The following is a 19,949-nucleotide window of genomic DNA, read 5'->3' on the forward strand; positions in this document are numbered from 1 at the left end:
ATTAGTGAATAATGAAACTACATCCAGACTGACAATCACATAGTTTTCAGGTAACTGATAGTTATTAAAGTTGTTAAAAACATCAAAAGATTTTTTTATGTAATATTCATTAGAAACATAAGCATTGGTTAAGATGTCAGTTAAAAAAGATGCTAGTAAATTAAGGGAGCACCAATACATGCATCAATGGGACGAACCGTAAGCTGTGGTTTATGCTTATAGCTAGTTAGTTTTTTCTTATATATATATATATATATATATATATATATATATATATATATATACATATATTATATATATATATATATATATATATATATATATATAATATATATCTATATATATATATATATATATATAATATATATCTATATATATCTATATATATATATAGAAAATGGAAAAGGATAATGCGAGTGAATAATAAAAGTAAAAAATAATGGCATGTCTCGCAAAACAGAAAACCAAAAATGGTATATCGATGGAAGGCAACCGTATATACGTACTTCTGACTATTGGTCGTCTTCAGTACGGTGCAGCCAAGTTAGAAAACGAGCATATTAACTTGGGAAAGGATCACTACAGGAGCAATGCAACCAATTTGTGGCATTAGAGTTAGAAGACCCTGATGGTTTCCAGGGCAACAAATAACACCAACCACGGAGGAAGCTCCAGCTACCTGCGGAAAGGAATGCATTATTATCTTCCATCGATATACCATTTTTGGTTTTCTGTTTTGCGAGACATGCCATTACTTTTTACTTTTATTATTCACTCGCATTATCCTTTTCCATTTGTTTTAAACGTTTCAATGTTTGGCATTCCTTTCCCCAGGTAGCTGGAGCTTCCTCCGTGGTTGGTTTTAGTTGTTGCCCTGGAAACCATCAGGGTCTTCTAACTCTAATGCCACAAATTGGTTGCATTGCTCCTGTCGTGATCCTTTCCCAAGTTAACATGCTCCTTTTCTAACTTGTCTGCACCGTACTGAAGACGACCAATAGTCAGAAATACGTATATACGGTTGCCTTCCATCGATATACCATTTATATATATATATATATATATATATATATATATATATATATATATTATATATATATATATATATATATATATATATTATATATATATATATATATATATATATATATATATATATATATATTATATATATATATATATATATATATATATATATATATATATATATATATATATATTAAATAGATCCGAAAGAAGATCAATAGATTTAGTATTCACTAATTCGATGGGAACTTCATCAGACCCGGAGATGTATCACTTTTAGCTTATTTCATTGCATATTCGATTTCTTCTCGTATAATGTTAGGCCCAGTATCATCTTTAAATTCTTTTGGTGCTTCTGTTCTTTCTTTGTCTTCAAAAAGCTGTGCCATATCTTGTGTCCATCTCTGCATTTTCTGGTTTATGCCTAGTTATGGTTTATGCCTTTCTTAGTTGCCTAGTTTGAAGTGTTTTACTCATTCCTGTTAGTTCTCTAATTCTTTTATGCATGTTAAAAAGACATATTTTTTTCGTAATTTCTTCCAGTTCTTGACATTGCCCATGAAACATACTCTCTTTAGCTTCTTTTATTTTCTTTTTAATTAATCGATAAGCTTCATTATATTTAATTGAATTTTTTGTTTTAAATGATTTTCTTTCATTCTTTTTACATACGTTCTAAGCTTTCATTCGTTGTTTTAATTATTGGTTGTTTTGTATTCTCCCATTTTTGATCAGTGTTATAGTTACTTTTATTGAGTTAAATTTAAAACATTTTAAGTAAGAGTGGATTGATTGATTGGCGGTCAGACTAGCTGGACGCGTGTAGTGTCGCTCCGAAATTAAATTCCAATTTTGGGTGGTTTCGAGTGTAATCTGCATGCAAATTAGTGTAAAGTATATTTAAAAAGGACTTTTAAGTAAATAAGCAGTTATCTGATTTTGAACTGTATTAAATTAATAGTTAGTTTTAATTGCCCTACGGATAAAAGTGAAACTTCTGAGTGGTCGAAACGAGTTGAGCTTTTTGCGCTGGACGGGTGATTAAGAACAATAAACAATAATAATTATCAACAAAAACAATAGGTCGGTTATTCAGGTTTCGGTAAAACTATACAGAATTATAAAGGATGAATTTATTTGCTGTTTTGATATTGATTGTATTTTTGTATTTACAAGTGGTAGAAGTCGAAACTGATTAGGATCGAGAATAATAGCTAAGATTTAACTGTAGAGGTAGGCGCGGCGCTTGTCGAGATTTGTAACCGTTACTTATAATATTTATATTTATAAATACTTTAATTATTTGAATAAGAAGAAAAATGGGGGATGGTAAGGTTGATGAAGATGGTAAAAGAAAAAGCAAAGAGGAGATAGATATATTTAGCAGGAGCAGAAAAGTGAGCCGAACGCCAGACAGGTCGAAACCAACAACGAATGAAACCAGCAGCCAGAACGAAATGATGAAACTAATGAGACAAATAGCAAGCGATAATAAAAAGGAAAACAATGACCTGGAAGAGATAAAAAATACAATGGGTAATATGATTGAGGAACTAACAGAAATTAGGAAGGAAAATAGTGAATACAAATCGCAAACGAAAGAAATAATAAGAGAAAATGAAAATCTTAAGAAAGAAATGACAACGATGAAACAAAAAATAGATAAAATAGAAATAGCATTGGAAGCATGTCAGAAAGAAAAGAAGAAAAATAACCTAATTATGAGAGGCTTACCAATAGACACAATAGAAGCAGAGCAACTGGAGAACTTCATAGAAACAAAAATGGGAGTAAAATCAGAAATAAATAGGGTACAAAAGACAAATGAAACAATGTGTGTTATCGAATGTAAAAAATTCGAAGATAAAATGAAAATACTGAAAGCCAAGGGTAAACTAATAAACTATAAGCAACATAGAGTATATATAGAATGTGATCTAACATTACAAGAGATAGAGATACAAAGAAATCTTAGAAAGATAGCAGCAGATGAAAAGACTAATGGGAAAAGGACAAAAATTGGATATGGTTTCATAATTATAGAAGGCATTAAGTGGAAATGGAATCAAAAAACAAGCCAGATAGAAAAACATACAATACAGAACCAACTGGTGCAAAAAACTAGCTGAAGAAAACACAATGAAGGACCGAGAAACAAAACAGGCACAGAGCAGGGACATGAGAAGGTCTAAAGATAATAACACAAACGGAAGTAAAAACAAATTGAAGTACAACTTAAACACAGAAAAGAACAAAACAATTTGGAAAGTGGCATCATGGAATGTGAGAGGTATAAATGGGAAGGAAATAGAACTGGGGGAAGAAATTAGAGATAAGAACATTGAAATAGTAACTATAACAGAGACAAAGAAAAAAATAAAAGGATCAGTAATATTAGAAAACGGAATGTTACTAATATACAGTGGAGTGGAAGAAACGAAGAGAGCTCAGGCAGGAGTAGCGTGCATGATAAAGAAGGAGAGTATCAACAAAATAAAAAATTGGATATATTACAACGAAAGTATACTAAGAGTAGACATAGATATGGATACAGAGGAAACCAATACAAACCTAATCATATGTTATGGACCAGATGAAGACGCAACAAAAAACGAAAAGAATGAATTCTGGGACAAATTACAAGAAGTGATAAATGATTGTACAGAGAAAATTGTTATCACAGGAGACATGAACAGCAGAGTGGGGAAAGAAACAGAAAAATGGAACAATGTCATCGGACCTTATGGGGAGGACAAACTAAACAAAAATGGAAAATTACTACTCGAATTCTGTCTAGACAATAACCTGGTGATTATGAAAACACACTTCCAACATAAAAGGATACACAAGATCACAAGAGAAGTCAAATCAAGAGACGAACAATCAATTTTAGACTATACTATACTGCAAAAAACAGAGAAGAACTGGATAAGAGACGTAAGGGTAAAAAGGAGTTATGAAATTGGTAGTGACCACTATCTACTAGAAACCACATTCAAAAACAAAAGAAAAGAAATAAAAAGAAATGAGAACATAAACAGAAAACACAAAGAAATAATAAAAATTTATAAACTAAGGGAAGAAACAAAGAGAATAAGATACTCAGAAGGACTAGAGAAAGAGATGGACAATGAACGTGAAATAACAGAAACAATAGAATAAGAATGGAGAAAATTTAAAAATGCGATGATAAAAACAGCTAAATCAATATGTGAAACCACAAGAAATAACAACAGAGGGAAACGAACATCTTGGTGGAACGATGAAGTGAAAAGAGAAATAAAAGAAAAGAAGAAATTATGGAAAGAATACATCCAAGACAAACCACTACAAAAATATGAAAATTATAAGAGACAAAGAACAAAAGTTAAAGAGATAGTTAAGAAAGAGAAAAAGAAAAGTTCGGAAAAATTCGGGGAAAAAATGGAAGAAAACAGCAAAGAAAACGTAAAATTATTTTACAGAACACTGAAAAACCTAAGAAGCAACAAAGAAACGAAACTGAAACAAATAATGAACAAAGAAGGAACAATAATAAACGACGATAAGACAATAATGGAAAGATGGAGAGAACATTTTCAGCTGATACTGAATGGAAATCAAGCGAATACAATGGAGAAGGAAAGCGACAACAGGAGAGTATCCATGAGAAACACGGAAAATCCAGAAACTATAGAAAAAGAAGAACTGGAAAAAGCAATAAGAAAGATAAAGATTGGAAAAGCACCAGGAAGCGATGAAGTAGCACCAGGAAGCGATGAAGTAGCACCAGAAATGATGAAATATATAGGAGTAAAAGCAAGAGAAAAATTGTTATACATATATAACTTAATATGGAAGAGAAAAGTAATACCCAGAGAATGGACAAATGCAGTAATTATACCTATATACAAGAAAGGAAACACAAGAGACTGTAGGAACTATAGAGGTATATCACTACTATGTGTAGCAGCAAAAGTGTATGAAACCATAAAAGAAAGGAAAATTAGAAAAGAAATAGAATATAAATTAGAGGATGTACAAAGTGGATTCAGGAAAGGACACAACACACAAGACCATATATTCACCATGCAACAAGTAATAGACAAAGCCTTAAAGAAAAATAAAGAAATACATCTGAGCTTTATAGACATGGAAAAAGCATTCGACTCAGTCAAAAGAAAAGATATATGAGAAAGCCTAAAGAAGAAACGAGTAAGTGAAGAACTGATAGAAGCAACAAAGAGTATATACATGAAAACAACAAATACAGTAAGAATGTTAAATATACAGTCAGAACCATTTGAAACAACCCAAGGAGTTAGACAAGGGGGAAGTCTCAGCCCAGTACTATTCATAAATGTAATAGATGAGATAGTGAAAGAATGTAAGAAAACATTCAAGAAATACTGCATCGGTTAGAACAAAATGCAAATGATAAATGCTGAGATGTGTATATTTGCAGACGACATAGTATTAATTGCGGAAACTGCAGAAAAACTGAAATACAACTTAGAGAAATGGAACCTAGAAGCAAGCAAATACAACTTAAACGTAAACAAAGACAAGACTCAAATAATGAAAATATCAAGGAAACAAGGGACGGAAGATCAAATGGAAGTAATGATAGACCAACAAAAAATAATACAGACAAATTCATACAAATACTTAGGAACAGTAATCAACAACAAAGGAGACATCGAGGATGATCTTAACAACAGAATGGAAAACACAGGAAAACTATTCCAAGCACTAAATAGAGAATTCCTTAATAACAAAGAAATATCAACAAAGACCAAGATGACAATATACAAAACAATATATAGACCTACAGAAAATTGGATATTAAACAAAAGACATCAGAGCATAATTCAGGCAGCAGAGATGAAATACCTCAGAAGAACGATAGGAGTAAAAAGAACTGATAGAATCAGAAATGAAGAAATAAGAGAAAGACTCAAAACCAAACCGATACTCGAGTCAATCAAAGAGAAAAAATTGGCATGGTTCGGACATCTAACCCGGATGGACAATAATAGACAAGTAAAAAGAGTCTGGGACGCCAAACCAATAGGGAAGAACAGAAGAGGAAGACCCATTAAAGAATGGAACAGTGACATCTCGCAGATACTGCAGAGTAAGGGTAAGACTTGGCAGGAAGCCACACAGATGGCATCCAATAGGAAGGAATGGAGAAAGTTCGTTAAGAGCTAGAACACCTCAGAAGACTGTCAAATATTGTAATGTAATGAATTGTATTTTAAACGGCCCAACACCGAAAGGTACAAATGGGTCTACTGATTAAGTAAAGTAAGGTTAAGTAAGAGTATTACAGTTTTTTCCTTTGTTTGTGATCCCCAAATCTCTTAATATCAATTCTACTTTGTTTGAAATTTAATCAGCTGCAATTTGGCTCCTAATGTGATTACTATAAGGTTATGGTCTGAACCGATATCTTCTCCAGGGTAAGTATTGGCAGACAGGATAGAATTACGAAATCTTGTCTCAATGAAAACAAAGTCAATTTGATATCGGATTAATCTATTAGTTGTATCTTCAGAAGATTTCCATGTATATAATCTTCTTTTTGGTAGTTTAAAAAGTGTATTAGATACTACAAATTCTTCTATCTGACATAATTGTATTAAACAGTTATTTCTGTTTCCTAAATCATATTCACCCACATATCCATCCACTCATCGCTGGTCAACTTTGGCATTGAAGTCGCCCATTACTATTGTACTGTGATATTTCTTTATGGTAAAATAGTTCTATTTCGTCTTCATCTTTATCTGCCCTCGGATCATAAACTTAAATAAAATTTACTATATCTCTCTTGGACTGAATTTGTAATAATAAGATCATATTCTAATAAGGAGTAAAACGTGTAGTAGTTCATCTTTTTTGCAACTAAGACAGCAACACCATAACGATTATGTACCTGTTTGTTACCTGAATAATACATGCTTCCGTTATTTGTAATTTGTTTGCCTGAACCTGGCCACTGTACGTCACTTATATCTAGAACATCAATTTGGAGGTTTTCCATTTCAAGGAGTACGTTAGCTAATTTACTACTTACATATAGACTTCTGACATTCCAGGTTGCTACTTTTAATGTCTTAAATGCATAAAGATTTCTTTAGTTTACGACCTGGAATCCGTGTAGTCTGCAGCTATTCCTCATCTACCGCATATTCGATTCCGTGGTCCAAATTAGTAAGTTTGTTTACTCTTGTTATTTGCCATTCATGACTTTACTAGAGGTACTCTATGAATCTGTAATACAGTGGTTCCCCGTTCCCTTTTGTATCATTACGCCGTTGATCTATTTTTTGTTCATTCGCCTTAAGGGCCAGTTTCCCAACCCCTGGAAAAAGAGTGCCCTTTCACTTACAAACTCATCCGCCTAAAGCTGTCGGTCAGTAAGTGGGGTATTGCATATACCGGCAATCATTCGGTGAATTACATGTTGGTCTACAAGAGGTATTTTTTCTTATGTCATCAAATGAATTATTTTTTGCGTTACGCCACTGCATTTGTGGCTTGTCAGTTAAAGCCAATTAAATGTTTATCGAAAGAGACGCTACCGATCCTGGGTTAATTACTAACGCCCTTGGTTCATACACATGCGTTCGTCTCGAACGCTATACCAAGACTCGAACCCACGAATGAGTGCTATGCTTGTAAAATCCCAAACACAGTTAGACACACGACACACACTCTGTTCGAAAGAAAACATAGTGAGTTTGGAGAACTTGTGGGGCAGAGATAACATCGAGAAGATTGGTCACAAATAGGCAACGCTGGAAGGATTTTTTAAAAAAACCCAAGGTTTTTAAAGGGTTTATATGATTCAAACTATAAAGAAGAAAAATTATCATATAAAAAACTTACTCTCTCGGCCAATTTTTGCTTCAGTGTAGATTTTAAAACAGATACTAACATATCCACACTTGCAGATGGATTAACTAAATGGATCTGCTTAATTCTGTTAGAAAATACCTTCTGCAAATAAAAAAACTGGTTAGACAAACTATTTTTATTTGGAGTTAACCATAATTTTAATTAATATTTTAACCATAAAATATTTTATATTTGACTTTTTGATTTCAACCTCAAAAATCTAATATTAGTTTGTTTTGGACTCCAAAATTTTGCACAGCAATGACTTTTAGTGTGCCAATATTGGCTTATAATGTTCTTTGACGTCTTTTTATTCCTCTTGTTCTCTTTTCCTTATTTCTCTTGTATTCTCTCACTCAAGCTTCTCCTTAACCTTCCTGGTTTACGCCTTCCTTTGACATTTTTCTACTTGCTTGTTGAAGTTTGTTATATTAGAATTTGTCTTCTATATTTTTTATGTTCAGATACTTATTGTAAAGTTGTCTTTTCCGTGTTATATGATGAATGTCTTGATCCCACCAATAAAGTTTTTAATGAACCTTTCTTTTATACTGTCCTTCTTCAGTATTTCTAACTCAGCGTCATGTATTTATTATTTGATGGTCTGATGTTATGTCAAGTGTAGCAATGAATATTGCTACTATTCTTTTCCCTTTAAATTAGCTTTTCTTCTAGTGTACGTTTATATAATATTTATAAGCTTTTATATTGTAAACTATTCAAATCGAATTATATTTCTTAAAGTTAGTCTTTTTATTTTATTGTCGTATGGGATTTCCCGTATTTCCCGTACTCTTTTAAGTTGAAACATATTGTCAGTAGGTCCTCTACATGCCCTGATATCTGTTGTTTTAGCAGAGTTATTTGTTGATTTTAGAATGGCATAGTTTATTATATAATCCTAAACTCTTTTACTCTAAAGTGTGAGGTGTAATGTTTTTAGTAAGCTTATTGCTTTATTGCTTTCTATTCTCTGCTTGGTTTTTTGCTTGTTTTATGCTAATTCCTCTTGTCTTTAGGATTAAAGTTACATTATCGTCCCATGTCTTCATTGACCTGCCCCTTGGTCTCTTAATTTGTTTTCTCGCTTCCCATAAATGTTTAAATGGTCTTTCTTGATTCATCCTAATCATATGTCCATACCATCTTGGTGGGACCTCTTCAATTGTCTTAATAATTGGCTGGACCTTAAGATGTTCCCTAACTGCGTCATTTCTTAGCCTGTCGAATCTGGTTATGTGCATTATACTTCTAAGAAACTTCATTTCTATGTTCTGTATTTTTTTTATCTTAATTTATCAGTAAGCGTCCAGCTTTCACTAACAAAAGTTAAAATCAGCGCAAATACCGTTTTATGGATATCCACTTTGGTTTTTTTGGGATACTTCTTTTTTTAACAAAAGCGTAGGTACTTTTGATTGCGTGGTACAGCCAAGCAGCACATTCTATTGTTCTATTTATTTATTGTAATTTCTTTAGTTCCTCTGTTCTTTATTTGCTCTCCCAAGTATTTATAGGTTTCGACTTGTTCGAGTGTATTTATCTTCGTTTGTTTTATATTTTTTCCGCATACCATTACTTTCGTTTTCTCTTCATTAATCCTCAAATTTCGTTTTATTACTGCAGCGTTCCATTCTTGTAAATTACGATTGAGTGTTTCTTCATTTATTTCAAATATAAGATTATCTGCGTATGCATACTCTGAGATCTACACCGCTTCTAGATTTCTATGCCCGGCATATATTTTCCGTGTTTCTGTTCTGGTTTCTTTAATTATGTCATCCAAGATGATGTTAAATAGTATGGGGCCTAGGATTTCCCCTTGATGTAAACCCTTATTTACTGTAAACTCTTCGGATTCCGTATTATCAGTTCTGTTTCTTGTATGTCTGTAGACACTCATAATGGCTTCCCTGAGTTTGGTATTTACACCTTTCCTTTTTAGGCATATGTCGATTTTTTTTAAGTCAGCAAAGACTTAGTATATCTGTATTAATTTCTTGATAGTAAAAATGTGGTCTTGGATGCTTCTGCCTTTTCTGAATCCACTTTTTTTTATTCTTCCATTTTAGAATCAACTTATTGTAAAAGACGTTTCTCTAATATTCTCTTGTACACTTTGGATGTGATGCTCAGAAGTGTTATACCTATGTAGTGACTACATTCCCACCTATCTCCCTTTTTGAAGATAGACAGAATAACCCCTACTTCCCAGTTTTTCGGTATTTTATTTCACTCCATGCCTTATTGCAAACTTTTGTTAGCAATTCAATGCCTTTGTCACCCATGTACCTTGCTTAAGTTTTTGTGTAGTTTTTTATTTCTGCTATAGTTATTTTTCCTGGTCTTCTTGCTCTATCCTCTTCTGCTTCTTCTTGGTTGCGGTCTACATCATTTTAGGTGTTTAGTAGATCCTTGAAATATTGCTTCCATCATTGTCATGCTTCATGTCAGGTTTCCTTCGATGTCTCTTATCTGCTTTGGTGTTTGTGGAGATTTTTCGGTTCGGGCACAGTCCATTACCGTTCCTAATTCATTCTGATTTTGTTTATCTATTAATCTTTCTATTTTAGTATTTATAGTATCTTTTCCCCATTTACTAGAACTACTACTTACTAACTTTTACTAAATCCTAGAATCGTTATTATATTTCCTTTTACATATATTTTCATTTTTCCCATTCAATAATGTCTTTCCATAATGTTATGTATTTTCTTTATAGATTCCTTTTTGGGTTTTATATTATTTTGTAACTCATGTGTAGAAATAGTCGTGCCTACCTAGGTTTTGCGATCCTTGACCGCTTCGTTCAGTTTCCATAATAACAAACAGCTACGTCTGGATTTACCTTGTTCATTTCTTCTATGACTTCTCTAGTTCTTTGGTTTACATTTGGTTACAGTACATTTGGTTAAACTGCACAATATAGACGATCTGTATGTCAAATCGCAGCATAACGACCGAATAAGAAACAATAGTTTCTTATTTTGCGGCTCTAAGTTTCCAAAATTGCATAAAAAGCATTTATTTACATGTTTTGTGATAAAATCGAAATTTATGGTTATAAATAGTGGTGGTCATAAACAAAAGACATTGTTAAAATGGAAAACTTACAAATAGAAAAGAAAACGATTTGACTACCATGACCTGACGTACATTAGATATCTAGTGCTTAAGATAACTAATTAGTGGTGCTGATGTTCCAAACATGAGTTTTGAACATTCCGCTAGGTGTATAATATACTCTCTGGAAATTATTTGAGATATCGTCAACTGATGTATTCGTATCTTGGAGCGTTGTTTTTAACGTATCGGAAACAACTAGGGTGACACGATTTATAGTGTCCATTGTTTCTTCTTCATTGAACTAATTCAAAATATTAAAGGCTATTTATTGATCGGTGGATTTAGAAACATATAGTTGTGTGTCAAAAGTTGACCCTAAGAATTATGTAATTTATTTCCTTTTTTTTATCTCCCGTGCTTTAATCGGGTTAGTCGGGGATAATATACTCTTTCAAAGCTAGTCCGATTTTTCCAACATATTTTTTTTTCTTAGCTTTTTTTTGTTTTTTATATATCTGTTTAATTTGTAATCAATAATAGTTTTTATTATTTTATTAATAAAATAATAACATAAAATAAGTCACGTTTTAGCTGATAGACTTTTTCTGTTTATATTCAGTTTCAATTTTATTTTCTTTTTTTTTACGCGAGTTGCAGACATGGGTTCGATATACTTTTTTTTTTAATTGGCTAATATGTAATACAATATAACATAGTTACTGAAAAAATACTAACGCAAAAATATGACAAAGAATGAAACAGTAGTGGTAAGGAAGAGACATTATTAAATTTGTTTTAATAAATCTCGAAAGTTTCTCTAGTTTGGCTTAATAATAGAAAGAATAAAACATTAATGGTCATATAGAAAAATCAAGTAAAGTAAATAAATATTTACCTCTAAAACTAAAACCGCTTTCTTGATATGTTGAGGAGTCACCTTGACCATGTGACCTAGAGAAACATCTTTTAGATCTACCAATAGTACGTCACCCAGTATTAGTTCTTCATGCAATCTGATTTCATTAATGTTGATCTGATGAGCGAAAAAATGGTAGACATCGAAATATTTTGGATTTCCGCTTATCTTGGAAATGTTGACTCTGAACAAATCTTTAGTTAATTTTGGCAAAGGAATATACTGCCTAAAAAGATTTTTTTCAAATTATTATATAATAGTATTTATTATTCAATGGAAATACGTTTAATCAAAAATTTAAATTATAACACATATATAAAATTTTTTGATTTGGTTTTTTGTAAGCGTTTGTACTGAGGTACAAAATGACTATTCCTACTATTACGCAGTGGCATCCTTTGCTTTTAACCTATTAATTTTAGACCGACTGTCCCTAATGTCTCTACCAGATCACGTTCTTCGTATATCATGGCCACATCGTTACTACTTGTTATACGCCGTACTCTTTGTTCATGAACTGCTTCTTACACCTTTTTTAAAAAACTTTTCTTTCTAGTCTGCTTGCTAATTCTTACTCAACCATACCTTGCTCCATAACATCCACCGTAAAAGTTTAATTTCAGCTACCTCGATCTTCTTTTCCTGAATCTTCTTTACAGGCAAAACTTCACCGCCGTACATCAATGCAGGTCTCATCACCCTGTTGTATATCTTTCCTTTCAGCCCTTCCCCGCTTTTTCGATCACAAAGTACCCTGCTCATTTGCTTCCAGTTAAACCAACTTGACCATATACTGTGGGCAATTTTTCGATCTAGTGTCAAATTTTCCGTTATGTAGGAGCCAAGGTATTTAAATTCTCTTAGTCGTCCTAGCTTTTCTCCAAGCAATTCTACGTCCCCAAGTATTCCTCTTCCTTTTAACCACATATACTCTATTTTCGACCGGCTAACTTTAAATCCTCTCTCTTCAAAAGCCGTTCTCCAACCCTCCAACTTTTTTGCTTTCTTCTACTAACACGATATCATCAGCAAAGAGCATTGACCAAGGAGACCCCTCCCTTACTATCTCTGTCAGTAAATCCATAATAAGATTAAATAGGTAAGGACTCAGTAAAGAGCCTTGATGTAAACCAACCGTTACTGGAAAACTTTCGGTCAATTCGACAGCAGTCCTTACTTTGATGTACGCTTCCTGATGCATATCCTTCACGAGCCTTATGTAATTCTCAAGAACTGATTTCTTTCTATTACATCTCCATAGCTCTTGTCTAGGAACTGTGTCGTACGCCTTCTCGATAGCTATAAATATTAAATGTAGCCCTCTTTTTTTCTCGCTCTATTTCTCTATCAACTGTCTCAATGCAAACAAGTCATTCTTTATCCTTCTTCCTGGCATAAACCAAAACTGTTTTTTCCTATCGATGGCTCTCTCCTTAACCTTTGCTCAACAGTTCTCTCCCAAATTTTCACTGTGTGAGACATTAACTTATATCCTACTCATCATTTACTACAAAATATCTACCCCTTTCTCTCCTAGAGCCTTCCATACCTACACAGGTATTCAATTAGGTCCTACTGCCTTACCATTCATCGTCCTATTTAACGTCTCGACAACTTCATCTCTCGCTATCCCTAGTATTACATTCTCATTTGGGATCCCGCATCCTCTGGTGTTCTTCATTTAGCAACTTACTAAAGTACTCATACCATCTGTGGTTTATTTCCACATCGGTTGATGACTTGTCCATTGCTTTAGCAATGCTGTTGAACCGTTTCATCCCCCCGGGTGTTTCCAACTCTTTATACAGCTATGCAGACGATCCTTTCTTAGCAGTTGGTACAGCGTGCTTTGCTTTCCCCTTGACCATCTTGTATATATCCTTATCTTCCTCTCTTTTAGACCTGCCATGCCTGTTTGTAGCCTTTTCTCTAACCTTTTGTTGCACCTTATCGTTCTACCACCAAGTTTCTTTACCAGATGTTTTTCCTAGCACTTTCTCTCCCTCTCGCACCACAACTTTATTGTTGGCTTACCATCCGTCATTTACCGTATTTCCTCAAGCTCTTCCAGTACTCTACTCTTGAAGACTATTGCCAAATTCTTATCTTTTAATTTCCACCACTTTACTTTCTGGTATCCTACTTGCTTTCCTTTCCGCCATACCTTTACCTCCGTATCCACTATCACCGGTCGGTGTTAACTAGCTACACACACGCCCTTTATCGCTTTACAGTTCGTAACCTCTTTTAGCTGACTTCTTTCACGCAGCACAAATTCCCTTCTCCCGCTACTATAGCTAAAATACTTCTAGTCTTCATAAATAACGTAATAATGACAGCCAAATCCCATGTCACTGCAAAGTCAATCACACTATTTCCTTCATCATTTTTTATTCCTATCCCCAAACCTCCATGAACTCTTTCTGTATCAATATGTCCATTCAAATCACCTCCAATAAAATACTTTTCATCTACAGGAATCTTGAGCATCGCGCAATCAAGGACCCTTCAAAATTCTTTCCTTTCCTGTTCTCCAGACCTTACGTATGGGATGTAGGCACATATAATGTTTACGTTGGTATTACCTGTATTCAGTTGGACACTCATTATTCCATCACTTCTTCTGATTACCCTTACAAAATGTTCCTTCTAATGCGTTCCAAAATAATAAGTACTTCATTTCTGTCGTGACTGTTCGAACTACTATATATTAACTTGCATTCATCTCCAAGATCTCTCGACTTATTACCTTTCCAACGAGTTTTTTGCACACAAAGTACACCAATCATTCTCCTCTGCATAAAATCGGCGGCCTCTCTTCCTTTACCTGTCATGCTTCCGACGTTAAGAATTGCAACTCTCAGGACTAGCTTCTTTGACCCCATCCGTCCTCTATGGGTTAGCTCTAGCTGGAGTCAGGCAAAACCACAACTGCGCGTCGCTTATAGGGAACGTCCTAGTCTCTAAACATTTTCTATATTTCTTCTTTTCATGAGTTTAGCAAGGTTTTTACTGCCTTATCCCCTTCCTCACGCAGCCCCTTCTCCTTTCCAAACCTGCCGGTTTGGGATCGGCACTGATAGTTACAGAGCTATCGAATTCACCCAGCAACTACCAGTCAGAGGCAAAGTTAGTAGGTTAAATAACCAGACCACTCACATAATAATATGAGTGATCTATTAGATCGATAATTGAAACTCTTTTTTGAGTTTGTTGACTTTGTTTTCTCACTAAAGTCAAAAATTGAAAAAAAAAGGATAACAAATTAAATTTTAAAAAGTAGTAAGACAAATTTTCGAGACCAGTCTAAAAAGAAGTTACGGAAAGAGTCAACAAATAAAAAGGCTGGTGAAGAATTTAACCCAACAATATCTTTCTGTCAATGTACGAATAATATTAGAGTTTCAAAATAATTTACGAAAGGAGTACCTACACGAACTATAGTGAAGTTAAAAATATGTAAAAATTCTTTACTCATTAGACGAGCCAAATAGTAAGAAGATTTAAGGAAAGTAGATCATACCTCCAAAAATGCAGTGTAGAAAGAAATAGCATTGATAAACTCTTCTCCGGTATCAGGAAATCGAAAATGTACAAGGAATAAATAAACAAATTCGAAAATCTCAAATATGTCAGAATGTCTACTTTAATGGTCAGAAGAAGGCTAAAAGAAGCCAAGTTGCTAGTAAAGGAGCTGGTACTACACCGTTACTCACCATATAAAATCAGTGTAAGACTAAAATCTCCAAATCTCCGGCGGTGATAGAAACGGAGAGGATTTTTTAATTTCCTTTATTTATTGCAATCAGTTATCAACATAACAACTTTGTAATAGATAGAAAAAATCACAACGTGGGAGCTATACCCAATAGTGAGCACACTTTACCACTTTACCTATAGATAAGATTTGGAGAAAGGTTTTGTAGTTGCTCACTACATCCAAAGCAACCAATTGGTGGTAGATGAGAAATTTTCTGGATATGAATTTGTTTTGAGTCATGCCTAGACCTAGTTCCTTTTTTACGAGATAGATAAATCCAGATATATATCTAGAAAATACATATTATACAAGACCTTGCTATAACCGTTGTGTCGTTTGTGCGGTATATATTCGTTTTTATTCAAGATAATGCAAGGGCTTACATATCAAGATCTGTATTAGATTACCTAAATGAGATTATTACTTAAATCTTAGAGTGGCCACCTAAAAGTCCAAATTTTAATTGAGCACCTTTGAGATTTTCTAAAATAATCCATTCGATGTCATCTGGCTAACAAAATCAACATTCTTTTATTTGTAAAACTGTGCAACCCACTTAGTTCTAGAGCTGCATTAGAATGCGTTTACATTACACAAAGATGTTTGTTTATACAGTAATTAGTGAAAGTAGTAAATCAGCCCTAAACCGATACAAAAAGTATAAAACACCTGAAAATAAAGTAAAATTTAAAATGCTAAAAACAAGGACATAGCTAATTGTCAAAACTGCTAACAAAAATTTCATGGAATAGGTACGTATCGGAAATTAATAGCAATGCTCCTCTCTCTGATGTCTGAAAAAAAGTTAGAAAAATATCTAGTTTACATTCTTCACGCAATTTCACGGGTTTAAAAGAAAATAATAATTTCATAACATCGAGCAGTGATATTTCAAACATTTTTTGAAGAATCTATCAGGGTCACTCATCGAATTAACAGTATACCGCCAATTTTTTAAAAGCCAAATAATTCGCCGAATAAAACCTTATTCATCCGTTTGATGTTCAAAATAATTCCTTAAACCGTCCTATCTCTTTTCAAGACATAAACTCATCTCTGCTTAACTAAAAGAATTTTAGTCCTGGGCCTGATGATATTCCTGATAAAAACTGACAAACCTAAATATGACCCAGAATCATACCGACCCATATCTCTGACATCACAAGCATGCAAATTACTAGAAAATATTGTTAACTTCAGGCACTTATGGGTTTTAGAAAATTCCGATTTCTTATTCTTCGAGCAAAATGGCTTTACAAAAGATCGGTCAACCGCAGATAACACTTTAGACTTGGAAAGTGAGATTCATGAAGCTCTTACTACAAACCAAAAATGTATTGCCTTTTTTTAACTTAGAACGTTCTGTAACGTTATAAACGTAACATGGTTTTTCTTCTTCTTTAAATAATCATTTTATTTTACAGAATGACAGTATTAGATTTTTGTTTTAAGTCTCTTCAGAACGGTATAGTCACTGCTCTGAACCAAAACAAAAATCTTTTCCGTCCTAGACAATAGTTATTAAAATAACTATATACGGACGTAACTACGCCATCTAAAAACAAAAAGAGAAATCAAACGATTTCTACTTAGCGAAACCGAATTCAAATCTTAACCACTGTGTTTCCTAAAATTTGCGAAACAAACAGCTGGATGAATTACTCGGCAAGGGAATCTAAAATTGCATTCCACAAGCCGTTCATCCTAGTCAAAATTCGTAGTGAATTCAGTTTCTCGTACTTCCAACGAAGTAAATAACAAAACAGAATGACGGTATTAGATTTTTGTTTTGATACAGTGCAGTAACAACCGTTGATACGTATTTCGACCTCCTTAAGTCTCTTCAGAACGGTATAGTCACTGCTCTGAACCAAAACAAAAATCTTTCCCGTCCTAGACAATAGTTATTAAAATAACTATATACGGACGTAACTACGCCATCTAAAAACAAAAAGAGAAATCAAACGATTTCTACTTAGCGAAACCGAATTCAAATCTTAACCACTGTGTTTCCTAAAATTTGCGAAACAAACAGCTGGAATGCAATTTTAGATTCCCTTGCCGAGTAATTCATCCAGCTGTTTGTTTCGCAAATTTTAGGAAACACAGTGGTTAAGATTTGAATTCTAACGTAATAGGCATTTTATTAATTATTTGGTTATTCTTTCAGAACTTCGTTTGAAATTTTTAATGTCAATGTGACAATTACGACAACTCGTACCTACTGTGAAATAGAGGTGGAAACGTGTAACATGTCACAGCGATTACCATTGTATGGTCAATAAAACAATGTTGTGATCTGTATAAATTTCTATGCCTTACTTCAATAGGCAGTATATCTGTCAGTTGACAACTCTACCCTCTAATATCACGTTAATTCTGAAGAAAGGGAAATATTCTTTATGTGTAAAAAGGCATTCTTCGATTCAAAATTCATTTTATTTGTTAAAACTTCTCTGAGAATTTTACAGCACATGGTCAACCATGCAATATTAACTGCAGCTGCTATTATTAGGAACTCAATGACCACCTGAAGGTACAAACATGAAAGTATCTAGATTCAGCTACATCAGCAACTAACCACTATTCTACAATCCTGTCTAACTACTTAAAGACAACATCAGAAGCCATAAATATCATTTAATAAAAAAAATTTCAATTTTTATATTTATTTATGTACAATAAATATGATTAGTTAATATTTTAGTTCATTTGTCCTTGTCAAACTTATTTTTCATATTTACTTCGACGTAGATGAAGATAAGAGATAATATTTTAGTTCATTTGTCCTTGTCAAACTTATTTTTCATATTTACTTCGACGTAGATGAAGATAAGACGTTTTCACACCTGAGAGACTGAGCTAAACGAGGCCTAACAGTTGGCTCTCAAAGAAAGTTGTGAGTTTTATTGAAGTTTATGGAAACTTAAACCTTAAAGGTTACACATTGGCTCTTAACTTTCGGAGGTAGTTATATTGTTACCTATTGGCACCCGTCATTTGTAATGGGTCGTTCAATGGGTACAGTACATTTAATAAAGCTTGGAAGTATAATGTGTAAGTAATGGACATTAAAAACCACAATTCTTAACAAATTACAAGCATTGTAATTGTGGTGCTATCGACGGATCCTAAAAATATCATGGGTTTCGCACACTTCCAATGAAGATGTTGTTAATATGATGAATTCAAAACGCCTGCTTACAAACATCATACAAACGAAAAAAACAGAATACTTCGACCATAAAATTAGCGAACCCAAATACCATCTACTTTGGCTTATAATACTAGGAAAAGTAGAGGAAAAGAGATGGATTGGTGAAAAAAAAAGTTCAGGGCTGCGTTATATTAGACGGTGTTGTGCCACAGTAAAAAAATTATTTCGCGCAGTAGCCGATAGAGAGAGGTTTCAGGAAATTGTAAACATAATGACGGCCAACGTCTGAATACGGATACGGCACCTAAAGAAGAAGAAAGAAATACAACATCTTGAGAAAACTTTATAACTGGAGTATTCAAGGTCACTGCCTGGTCTCCATTCAAAACTTTTTAAACAACAGATCTTTTTAAGTGAAAATAAATAATAATAATAATAATAATAGTCTCCCGTTTTATACCGCTTCGCGGCTTTGGGAGTATAGCAGGGTAGTCTGCTATATCTAGGGCCTACGGTATACAAGGAAGGTAACATGGCCAGTGCTACGCTTCAACCGCCTATTATTACCCCTGGTTTTACCCAAGGTACTCATTTTATTCAGGCTGAGTCGACCTGAGGCCTATAGACATTTTTAAAAATGTCTAGTTATTCTTGCCGGCGGTAGGATTCGAACTTCGGACCACTGGCATGCGAGGCAAGCATCCTACCGCTTGCGCTACGCAGGCCCTTAAAAAAAATAAATAAATAATATTTTTTCAAATATTTATAGTTTGAAAAACGATACGTCCCAAGGATCCATACTTAGTCCAACATTGTTTACAGTAACAATAAATGATATAACAAAAACATTCAACCACTCTTACAAGCCCGTTTCCACGCTGACGACCTAGTGGTATCTATTAAAGGTAAAAATGTTTCCTTACTGTCCTCAATTCTTCACAACTTTTTAGATACTCTCGAAACGGGAAACTCGAAAATTGGTCCCACCTTACAGGTTTTCAATTTTCAATACAAAAATCAGTAGAAGTTATATTATCTTTAAGTTTCTTGCCACAACCCCCCACCCTGAGGGTTTAGAGATTATCATAAATGCTCGGGTTTAATCTTTGATTCAAAGATCACATCTCAAAACTCATCCT

At 33.6% G+C, this 19,949-nt stretch overlaps 1 protein-coding gene across 2 annotated transcripts in view; it reads right to left on the reverse strand.

Annotated features, from left to right (window-relative positions):
- The window catches only part of LOC140437003 (retinol-binding protein pinta-like), an 82,860-nt gene that overhangs the window by 10,740 nt on the left and 52,171 nt on the right, over positions 1–19,949 (reverse strand). The window contains exons 3-4 of one of the 2 annotated variants that reach the window (XM_072526216.1): positions 11,873–12,119; positions 7,903–8,013 (exon numbers count right to left, since the gene is read on the reverse strand). In XM_072526216.1, the coding sequence (XP_072382317.1) occupies positions 7,903–8,013; positions 11,873–12,119 (358 nt within the window). The remainder of the gene's footprint in view (positions 1–7,902; positions 8,014–11,872; positions 12,120–19,949) is intronic. The other variant, XM_072526217.1, reaches the window with a different exon arrangement.

The sequence above is a fragment of the Diabrotica undecimpunctata genome, chromosome 3 (genome assembly GCF_040954645.1).
Source record: "Diabrotica undecimpunctata isolate CICGRU chromosome 3, icDiaUnde3, whole genome shotgun sequence".
NCBI lineage: Eukaryota > Metazoa > Arthropoda > Insecta > Coleoptera > Chrysomelidae > Diabrotica > Diabrotica undecimpunctata.